The sequence below is a fragment of the Furipterus horrens genome, unplaced genomic scaffold (assembly GCF_987537825.1).
Source record: "Furipterus horrens unplaced genomic scaffold, mFurHor1.1.pri manual_scaffold_10, whole genome shotgun sequence".
Lineage (NCBI taxonomy): Eukaryota > Metazoa > Chordata > Mammalia > Chiroptera > Furipteridae > Furipterus > Furipterus horrens.
In genome coordinates, this window is record NW_028327180.1 from 51,253,316 (window position 1) to 51,264,316 (window position 11,001).

General features: G+C 50.5%; 1 protein-coding gene across 2 annotated transcripts in view; it reads left to right on the top strand.

Annotated features, from left to right (window-relative positions):
- Nucleotides 1-8,558, top strand: part of SORBS3 (sorbin and SH3 domain containing 3) — a 23,288-nt gene extending 14,730 nt beyond the window's left edge. The window contains exons 17-21 of one of the 2 annotated variants that reach the window (XM_090290128.1): nucleotides 3,673-3,798; nucleotides 5,007-5,318; nucleotides 6,121-6,224; nucleotides 6,790-6,896; nucleotides 8,429-8,558. In XM_090290128.1, coding sequence (XP_090146254.1) covers nucleotides 3,673-3,798; nucleotides 5,007-5,318; nucleotides 6,121-6,224; nucleotides 6,790-6,896; nucleotides 8,429-8,490 — 711 coding nt within the window. In that variant the 3' untranslated portion in view covers nucleotides 8,491-8,558. Of the gene's footprint in view, nucleotides 1-3,672; nucleotides 3,799-5,006; nucleotides 5,635-6,120; nucleotides 6,225-6,789; nucleotides 6,897-8,428 lie in introns of those variants that run through there. The other variant, XM_090290127.1, reaches the window with a different exon arrangement.
- Nucleotides 8,559-11,001: the final 2,443 nt, after the last annotated feature.

Genomic DNA, 11,001 nt, shown 5'->3' on the forward strand with positions numbered 1-11,001 from the left:
AATTCTCTCTAGTTCCATCCATGTTGTTGCAAATGGTAGGAGTTCCTTCTTTCTTTCTGCTACATAGTATTCCATTGTGTAAATGTACCACAGTTTTTTGATCCACTCATCTACAGATGGGCACTTAGGTTGTTTCCAGCACTTAGCTATTGTAAACAGTGCTGCTATGAACATAGGGGTGCATAAGTTCTTTTGAATTGGTGTTTCAAGATTCTTCGGGTATAATCCTAGTAGTGGAGTCGCTGGTTCAAAAGGCAGTTCCATTTTTAATCTTTTGAGGTAATTCCATACTGTTCTCCATAGTGGTTGCACCAGTCTGCATTCCCACCAACAGTGCAGTAGGGTTCCCGTTTCTCCACATCCTCGCCAGCACTTGTTGCTTGTTGATTTGTTGATGATGGCCATTCTGACTGGTGTAAGGTGGTATCTCATTGTGGTTTTTATTTGCATCTCCCTGATGGCTAATGATGTTGAGCATTTTTTCATGTGTCTATGGACCTTCTGTATGTCCTCTTCGGAGAAGTGTTTGTTCAGGTCCCTTGCCCATTTTTTAATTGGGTTGTTTGTTTTCTTGATGTTGAGTCGTATCAGCTCTTTATATATTTTGGATATCAGTCCCCTGTCTGTGATGTCATTGGCAAATATGTTTTCCCATATGGTTGGTTTCCTTTTCAATTTGCTGTTGTTTTCTTTTGCTGAGCAGAAACTCTTCAGTTTGATGTAATCCCATTTATTTATTTTTTCCTTTATTTCTCTTGCTTTAGGAGATGTGTCCGTGAAGAGATTGTTACGTGAGATATCTGATATTTTCTTGCCTATGTTTTCCTCTAGGACTTTTATGGTGTCACGGCTTACATTTAAGTCTTTGATCCATCTTGAGTTTATTCTCGTGTGTGGTGTAAGTTGGTGGTCTAGTTTCATTTTTTTGCAGGTCCCTATCCAGTTCTCCCAGCACCATTTGTTAAAGAGGCTCTTCTCACTCCATTTTATGTTCCTTCCTCCTTTATCAAAGATTAGTTGACCATAGAGGCCTGGGTTTATTTCTGGACTCTCTATTCTGTTCCACTGATCTATATGTCTGTTCTTATGCCAGTACCATACTGTTTTGATTACAGTGGCTTTGTAGTATTGTTTGATATCTGGTGTTGTGATTCCTCCTGCTGTGTTCTTCTGTCTCAAGATTGCTTTTGCTATTCGGGGTCTTTTTTGGTTCCATATGAATTTATGGAGTATTTGTTCTAGGTCTGTGAAATATGTCATTGGTATTTTAATAGGGATTGCATTGAATTTGTAAATTGCTTTGGGTAGTATGGCCATTTTGATGATGTTGATTCTTCCCATCCAAGAACATGGTATTTGCTTCCATTTATTTGTTTCTTCCTTAATTTCTTTCTTCAATGTTATGTAATTTTCAGAGTACAGGTCTTTTATCTCTTTGGTTAAGTTTACTCCTAGGTACTTTATTTTTCTTGTTGCTATAGTAAATGGTATTTTCTTTTTTGTCTCTGTCTCTGCTATTTTATTGTTGGTGTACAGAAATGCCTTGGATTTCTGTATATTTATTTTGTACCCTGCGATTTTGCCAAATTCACTTATTATATTGAGTAGTCTTTTAGTGGAGTTTATAGGATTTTCTAGGTATACTATCATATCATCTGCATATAATGAAAGTTTCACTTCCTCTTTCCCAATTTGGATTCCTTTTATTTCTTTTTCTTGTCTGATTGCTGTGGCTAGGACTTCCAACACTATGTTGAAAAGGAGTGGAGAGAGTGGACAACCTTGTCTCGTTCCTGAGTTCAGGGGGAATGCTTTCAGTTTTTGTCCATTGAGTATGATGTTGGCCTCAGGCTTCTCATATATAGCCTTAATTATGTTAAGATATGCTCCCTTTATTCCCATTTTGCTGAGTGTTTTCATCATAAATGGGTGTTGAACTTTATCAAATGCTTTTTCTGCATCTATTGATATGATCATGTGATTTTTGTCTTTCATTCTGTTTAGGTGATGTATTATATTTATTGATTTGCGAATATTAAACCATCCTTGCATCCCTGGAATGAAGCCCACTTGATCATGATGTATGATCTTTTTGATGTGTTGCTGGATCCTGTTTGCCAATATTTTATTGAGGATTTTAGCATCGATGTTCATCAGTGATATTGGCCTGTAGTTTTCTTTCTTTGTTGTGTCTTGACCTGGTTTGGGGATTAGGATAATACTGGCTTCATAGAAAGAGTTTGGGATTTTCCCTTCTTCTTGGATTTTTTGGAACAGTTTGAGGAGGATAGGAGTTAGTTCTTCCCTGAATGTTTTGTAGAATTCGCCTGTGAAGCCATCCGGTCCAGGGCTTTTGTGTGCAGGGAGATTTTGGATTACTGTTTCAATTTCCTTCTTTGTTATTGGTCTGTTGAGACTTTCCACTTCTTCTTGATTCAGTTTTGGAAGGTTGTATGTTTCTAGAAATTTGTCCATTTCTTCTAGATTGTCAAATTTCTTGTCATACAGTTGTTTGAAGTAATTTCTAACTATCATTTGTATTTCTGAGGTATCAGTCGTGATTTCTCCTCTTTCATTTCTGATTTTGTTTATTTGTGTCTTCTCTCTTTTTTTCTTGATTAGACTGGCTAGAGGCTTGTCGATTTTGTTGATTTTTTCGAAGAACCAGCTCCTTATTATCTTTTTAATGTCAATAAAATCTGTAGTGAAGTCCTTTCTTTCATTCCTGATATTGATAGTTTGTGTCTTCTCTAATTCTGACTGGAGATTTGTTAATTTTATTGATCTTTTGTTGATTTTATTGATTTTCGCTTTTTTTTTCCATATCATTGATTTTGGCCTCTTTATTATTTCCTTCTGCTTGCATTAGTTCTAATTTGCTCTTCTTTTCCTAGTTTGTTAGGGTGGTTGTTTAGATGATTGATTTGAAACATTTTCCCCTAATATAAGCATTTTAAAGCTATACATTTTCCTCTAAACACTGCTTTAACCCCATCCCACAGGCTTTGGTACATATTTTTTTATTCAGCTCAAACTCTTTTTCCATTTCCTTTGTGACTTCCTCTCTGACCCATGGGTGGGGTGGTGGTTTCATTCAGGCGCTTGACTTGACAGACATCAGTAGGCCTTGTCTACCCTCAAAACTATCTCTCTGACCCTGAAATTTCACAAAATATACACAGTATTTCATGCCACCAGTCATTTACATCTTAGTATGACATAGTTTATTAGCTTCTAGGTATGTATGAGGAGGGTGAAGCGAAGAGAGCATGGAGGTTCAGGGCAGCCAGTGGCGTAGAAGGGGAGGAGGAAGAGCAGCACACAGTTCTCAGCAGTGGTGAAAGGTTAGATCCTCACTTTTAGAACAGGCCACCAGGTGCTCCCTGCGCCTGGGTCCTCATTTCTTTCTACCCTCCTAGTTCAACTCTTACTGAACTGGCTTCCATCTGTGCACCCACTTCCCTGGCCAGTAAAACCCACTCCACATACCTCTAGTGGAAACGCTTCCTCCAGGGGTCTTCTGGGACTCACACCCCCTCATCTGTGCTCACCCCGGCCACCCCAGGCTTGTGTCTGGTGTCTGTCTCCTCTCCGGCCTGGGGACAGATCTTACCCCACTGCCTTCTCTTTGTTGTCTAGGTTGAACCTTTCTGGTGACCTTTCTTCCTGCAGGTGCTGCCTGCAGATGAGATCCCCAAGCCCCTCAAGCCTCCGACCTACCAGGTGCTGGAGTATGGAGAAGCAGTGGCCCAGTACAATTTCAAGGGGGATCTGGAGGTGGAGCTGTCCTTCAGAAAGGTGCGGCCAGGCCGGGCAGGAAGTAGGGGGCGGGCATGGGCTGGTTCAGACAGAGGGAAATACGCGCAGTAAAACATTTTTTAGGAGTCAGGTATATCTATTGTCATTCAGTATTTCCAGTTTTTTTCCGGGTCTCTTTAGATGTATTTCCCTTAATTTAGCCCATTTTTAAAAAGTCTGAAACTTCTAGAGTAGTTGTGCTTTTTTTTCCAGTTCCAGGTTGGTGGGTTTTGAGAGTCACAATCAGCATTTTTAAAAGAATAAAGTGGAAATATTAGAATACCTTGCATGTAGAAAGAGTATCCTATCACCTTCTTAGGCATTTATGTCTATACATATGTGCGTGCGCACGTGCGTGTGGTGTGTACTGGGTCGTTACGACAGTTTTTACTATAGACTATGTTCAAGAAAGCTTGAAAAACTGTTGTCCTAGAAAGCAGGGAACTGGTCTCCCTTTGGTTGACTTTTGGGACAGAGGCCATGAATGCCCCTAGTCAATGTGCCCCAGAAGAGCTGGCCTCAGGGGCAGAAGGGGAAGGAGGTGGCCACATGGAGAGAGGTGGGGGCAGGAGAGGGCTGGAGACCACCTTCCCCAGGGCAGCCCCACTTGACCTCCGTCATGTGGGCCTGAGGAAGCTCTGGCTGCCCTCAGGGAGTTTGTTTGGTGGCAGTGGTGACAGGGTCACCCCACATGGAGGCAGGGACAGGACCCCGTCCTGGCAGTGGTGATAACACTGCCCAGTGCTTCTTACCGAGCTGACATCCATCTCCTGTGCTCCTCACAGCAACAGAATCGCTTTCCTCACTTCCCAGGGGAGGAGACCGAGGCTCAGAGAGGCAGAGTGACTTGCCCAAGGCCACTCAGCTTGAAATTGACAGAGCCTGGTTTGGACCTGTGTTATCAGCCACCAGGTCCTCTGCGACTGGAACTCTGCTGAGAGAGCTAGGAACTCAGAGTGGGGTGCACGTAGGCGTTCCCAAGGGAAACTGACCCAGACCCAGCGCCAAGTACTGTGGGAAGAGCTTAGACTTCTGTTTGCTCTGCCAGGCAGCCTGCGTTGGCTTCCTGACCCCACTTCCTAGGTGTGTGGCCTCTGCATAAACTGCAGACCCCTCTGAGCCTGACTCCCCTGGTCACCCGTGTGGGCACCCACGAGCATGGGGTGCCCAGGAAGGCCCTCCAGATGCTGACTCCTTCCTCCCCGCAGGGGGAGCGCATCTGCTTGATCCGAAAGGTGAATGAGAACTGGTACGAGGGGCGCATCTCAGGCACGGGGCGCCAGGGCATCTTCCCCGCCAGCTACGTGCAGGTGTGCCGTGAGCCCCGACTCCGCGTCTGCGACGAGGGTCCCCAGCTCCCCGTGTCTCCCTGCCTGACTGCCGCCCGGCTGGCTGCCCGGCACCCCAGCTCCCCAGTAATGCCATGCAGTCCAGCTGACCCCACTGACTGGGGGGGCCGGACCTCCCCCCGCCGCACTGGCTTTTCCTTCTCCACGCAGGAGCCCAGGCCCCAGACCCAGGTAAGGTGACCTGTTTCTGATGGAGGGCTGACCCCCGCTCCCTACCCTGGACCCCATTCCTGTGAAGGGGCTGCACTTAGGAACCCTTCCCAGACCGCCCAGGACAGACTGGTGGGGTGACTGGGTAGAACCTGGCACTGCAACCCCACCCTAGCCTGTGGACCTCTGAGCCCTCAAGTTCATTGTGGCCTTTGAGCTGCATTCCAGGGAGAATGGGGTAGCTAGCTGGTTCTAGGTGGGACCCCAAAGCCAGCCCCGGCCTCCTGACCCTTTCGACTCTACTGTTGGGACTCGCCTGTGTCAGCCTCTGGCATGGTGGGGGGTGTGGGGTGGGCAGGAGCCAGTGTTCTGCTGTTAACCTGCTGTATGACCTTGGGCATGTAGCTCACTGTCTCTGGATGTGGTTTTTCTCACATGTAGAACATTGCTCACCTGCAGAAATGGGATAAGAATTCCTACTGCAGAGGATAGTTGGGTGGGTTTGAGCTAACAGTTTATAGTTAAGGATAGTCATTGGTCCACGTGCTGACAGCCTACAAATGCACCTGCTCGCTCCTCAGCCATCTCTCACTTGGCCCGACAGTGCACCGGCCTCCTCCCGGGCCTGCGTTGTGTGTGCACAGGTCGGAGCCTGCCCACCATGCCTGCCCTGCCTATGGGGAAAAAGCTCACAGACCCCTGTTTGTGGGGACCGAAGATCAAAGGAGAGTGCAGGGAGGCTGCCCCAGGCGGGGTGGAAGGCCACTTCACTGCCCCTCCCTCATCCCAGCTTGCATCTGCCTTTCCTCCTGTGGACCTCCAGAATCTCAGCACCCGTGGGTCTTCTCTGTCCCATCCTGGAGCCTCCAGCCATTGCCTGGATCTGGGGACCTCCTCCCTCCACACCACTCAGATACACTGGACCCCGTGAGTACTGTCTGGGGGTGCTTGTTTAGGGGTGGGGGCTGCTGGCAGGCAGTGCTGAGCACACTGATCCCCTAGTCCGCCGCCCCACACAGTGGATTTGTTAAACTCCTGATAGGTAGTTGCCGGGGTTACAGGTGATTTGGTGGCAGGGGTGGGGCCACTTGCCTGCAGTGCCCCTGACCTGTCCCTGTCAGCCCTGTAGCCTTAGAGCAAGCTTCCCACACTCAGCGCCAGCCTCAGTACCCTCCCTGGGTTTCCAGCCCCAAGGTCGGTGTGTGGATGCATGGAGTGTGCGAACTGGCAGAACACACTTGAAGGTGCTAGGAACTCCGAGGAAGTGGCGCTGGTCCGTGAGGGCTGGGTGGGTGGGGGGAGGGGGAGCAGCAAGGAGCTGGCCTGGGGGAGAAGGCACTGCAGCCAGATGGAGCTCCTACCCCAGGAGCAGGGCCAGGGCAATGGGAGCAGGGGGAAACCCTGGGAAGTTCACCGCAAGTGGCAACACTCTGGGCCCGGTCTGAGGAAGGGGTTAGGGTTTTGGTGGTTGCCATGACAGTGTCTCCTGCAGGTACCGGGCCATGTACCAGTACAGGCCCCAGAACGAGGATGAGCTGGAGCTGCGGGAGGGGGACCGGGTGGACGTCATGCAGCAGTGTGACGACGGCTGGTTTGTGGGTATGTGGACCGGGTGGGGGCGCTGGGGGGCAAGCTGGACAAGGGTATCTCAGCGTCCCTGGGGGCAGGTTGGTTCACACAGATTCATGACCTGACCTTCTGGCCTGGCTCCTGGGCAGCCTGGCCCTGGTTGCTCCCTCTGAGCTAGCACTTCTGCTGTTGCCTTTACACCTCAAAGAGGGATGAGGCCGAGGGTCCTCGATCAAGTCAGTGTATCCCCCACCGCACCCCCAGCCAGCAGCTAGCTCCCCCCCACCCCCCTCCACCGAAAGGAGGGAGAGATCCTGCCCCTCAGGGCTGGCCCAAGGGCAGCCCAGGAAAATGACTAAAGCAGGAAGCCTGAGGCTGGCCTTGGCCCCAGGCTGGCCTTGGCCCAGCAGGTTTCACATGGCCTGTTTCCCCAGCGTAGGCAGGCCCTGTCCAGGCCTCAGCTTCAGGCTGTGGGGACCAAAATGTTGGAGGGTTGCCTGGGCAGGGGGACTCAGGGGCGCCCGCCCTTTCTCACCTGAATCCCAGCATCTTGCTGGTAACCAAGCTTTGGACACACTAGCAACTGATTATGAAGTACTAACTTGTTAACAGTCCTTGGCTTGGGGGGATGGGCCTGGGGCACATTCTCATTCTACTCTGTACACACTTCTGCATATGAAGTTCTTTACATCTATTAATAAAGTTTTGCAAATTTATATAGACAAGAAGAAAAAGCACCACCTTTGTGGTATAAGCCACATGTGCTTTTAGAGGAATGGTCTAGAAAGTTCAGCTTCCAACCACATTAGCATGTGTTCAGTGCTCAATAGCCATATGTGGCTTATCATTTTGGACAGTGCAAGTTAGGGACGGCTTCCTGGAGGAAGTAGGGGAACTGGGCCTTGAAGGGTGGCAGAACAGAAGAGGAAGGCCCTCCAAGCAGGGGAAATACATCAGCAAGGCCTGGGAACAGGCTGGGCATGGGCTAGTCCTAAGGAAATCAGGATGCCAGCCTGCCAGGAAGGGAAGAACAGGACTGTCACTTCATACTCCTGTGTCTTCTCACATTCCACCTCCACCACCCCAGGACACAGGTGCCTTTGGGGGCATGGCAGACCAGAATCCTGAACTTTAGGCCCACCTCTACCCCTGAGCAGCAGAGTGCTTTGGGGTAATTCACTCTGCCTCTTAGGCCTTGGCTGCCCCATCTCTGAAATGAGGGTGTCATACTCAGACCAGCGAGATTCCTCCGGATGTAAGTTCTGTGATTCACCCTACTTCCTTGATTTCCCAAGGAAGGGTGGCATTATTCTGTGCTGTGTGCGAAGTTATCCGCAGTTGTTGCCTGCTCAGATTGGTCGATCATTAATGAATTTAGCAAGTGGAGCTTCGTTTAGCTAAGCTTCTGCCACTAGAGGGCAGGAATGAAAAAAACGATGGTTCCCTCCCAGGGACGGGGGCTCCACCTGTAGTTCCGGGCACTGCCAGCAGGGGACAGGGCCCTCTTCATTTCCATGAAAAAAGAAGTATGGGGAATGATCTTTCTGTCTTTCCTCTCTCAGGTGTCTCCCGGAGGACCCAGAAGTTTGGGACATTCCCTGGAAATTATGTAGCTCCGGTGTGAGAGACCTCCGTGGCAACTCAGAGCCCAGCCAGGATGAGGTGTGGGGTGGGGAGCAGCAGCACTTATTGGAGGGAGAGAGCACCTTTCCTTCCCACCTCTTCCCCCCCAGGACCTGGCTGCTGGCATCCGCAGACAACCCAGCTGCTCCCCTGGAGCCCCCTCGAAGCCCCCTGGACTGACTCCCACCCACAACACACGAGCATTCCTCTCACAGTTCTTTAATTTCCTCCCCTACCCGAGTCCCCAAATATAGAAGTCTGCTTTGAAGTGGAGACTCTTTCCAGGCCTTATTGAGACCAGACCCCGGAATCCCCCACCCCACCCTGCTCTGGCGTTTCCTCTAACAGGGACTGGCTCCCAGCTTCACCCCCATGGGGTTCCTCTAACAAGGACCAGCTTCCTAACCTAATAGAGACCAAAGGCCACCGCCTGGAGGGGATTCCTCCCCTTCCACTCCAGCTTGCCGGCTGCCCCCTTTACCTTCCTGCTTCCAGCTGGGCCTGGGAGTGAAGTGGGGGGAGGATGCAGCACCTCCTTAGCATTCAAGCCTGACAAGAGGTCTTCCCTGGAGGCCCCCACTGCCCAAAGGCTGCTGAGCCCTGGGCCTGGCTTTTCATGTGCTGCTATAATGCCCAGGAAGGGCGGGCGGAATGTTTTCCAGGAGACTGATGTGTACTGCCCTCCTGCCTCCCCAGCCTCCCCCAAACCCATGACCCTCTGAAAGAGAACGTAAAATAAATCTGGATACAGGGACCTTGCCTTGCACTCCTCCTTTGGGAGGGGAGAGGGCACTCCTGTTTAGCGTTATGGGAACTCTCTTCAGTGGGCTGTGCTGGGAGTCACACGGGCTGTGAGTGTGTGTGAGTGTGTAAGGGGGAGCTGGAAAAGCTGCATTATTATCTCTAAAGGTCTTGGCCTCAGGTCTCAGGCAGCCTGGGGCAGCCCCTGGTATTAGACAGCTAGCTGTCTGACAGGCAGAGCAGAGAGACAGCATGAGCACCATTGTCACAGGGATCAGGGGAGGCCTGACTGTGGGGAGAAACCAGAGCGCTGAACGTGGCCTTGTGTGCAGGATGTTTTGATTCTGGAGCCACTGTGGGGTTGCTGGCCTGGATGACATGTCTAACTGCTCTGTTCCTAATATTTTCCTTCTGTGTGCTCCATTCCACACCCAACCGCTGTCTGTTTACTTTCTCCATTCGGCTCGGGTTTTTGAGCAATCGATTGTGGGAAGTTGGAAGTGGTGGGCCAGTGTCTTCTTGCCCAAGGTTTCAGAGTTCTGGGCCTTGGTGGTTCCTGTGGGGCCACAGTGGCGGCACCGAGGAGGGACAGCGCTGTTCCTGGCAGCAATGGACAGAGCGGGCCTGAGGTGCTCCCCACACACCGCTATAAGCCATATGCCTTGCAGCTAGCAGGTTTGATGCTGCTTCACAGGAGCAGAGAAGGCCAAGAAATCCAGTAATCTAGGTCACGTTGTTAGAAAATGCTGAAGTCAGGTCCAGGACTGTTGCTACCTGTCTGTATTCCTTGTCCAGAGGTCATGTGTGAGGTCAAGGACTTCCGTGGGGCGGCCCCGGGCTGGGCCTCTTTTACATGCTTTCTGACAATGCCAGCTTCCAGATGAGTAGGAAGAGCAGGTGGGGCCCAGGTGAGTCAAGGCAGGTGGGTGAGGCCTGTGAATGACAGGGTGGTGGCCTGACCCTGGCCGCTTCCTTGGGCCTGGGTGGGACCAGACCCTAGTGGTGGTTAAATGGCAGCTGGAAGAACAAGATCTGTGTGCTCTGCCTCAGCCATCTGGCCACCAGAGTCCTCACCACGGTCTGCTGCTCAGTGGGCAGGTCCATCCTGTCTTATAAAAAATGGCCTATTTTGGGGACCCCACTGGCCTGTTCCTGATCCCTGTTCTGGCTTTGTTGCCTTCCCTGATGCCCTCATGTAAGATATCAGGGTCAAACCTGCCTTTCCCTGGGGCAGAGACCAAATCCATACCCTCTTTTTGATAGGGACCTGAAATCTGGGCAACAAACCAACCTAGGCCCCTGGGCCACCTGCCACCAGGGCCCTGATGTACGATGACTACTTTGGTGCCCTGATCAGGCACGATGGGGAAGGAGGCCTGAGGTGGGCAGGAGACCTGCCAAGTCAGAGCTGGGAAGGACCTTAAGCTACTGGGGCTGCTGCTCCCATTAGAGAGGCAAGGAGCCCAGAGGCACAGAGGTGCAGAGAGCAGAGCAGGGCTCCCTCCTGTTCTGAGGGTCATGCCCTGCTGCCTTTGTCTGTGTCCGGAGTTTTATGAATGCAGGACCCACGGAGCAGAAATCCTGCCGACAAATCTGTAGATGTTTCCAGAGACTGTCAAGGCAAAATCATGAGCACCAAAAGGTGTAAAACAGGCTGAGGGGTCGGAGAGATTAACCCATTCAATCATTAAAGCAATATTCATTCAATAACTATTCACTGATTGCCCCACTGGGAGGGAATGACTACTGTGCTAGGCTCTGGGACCGGAGC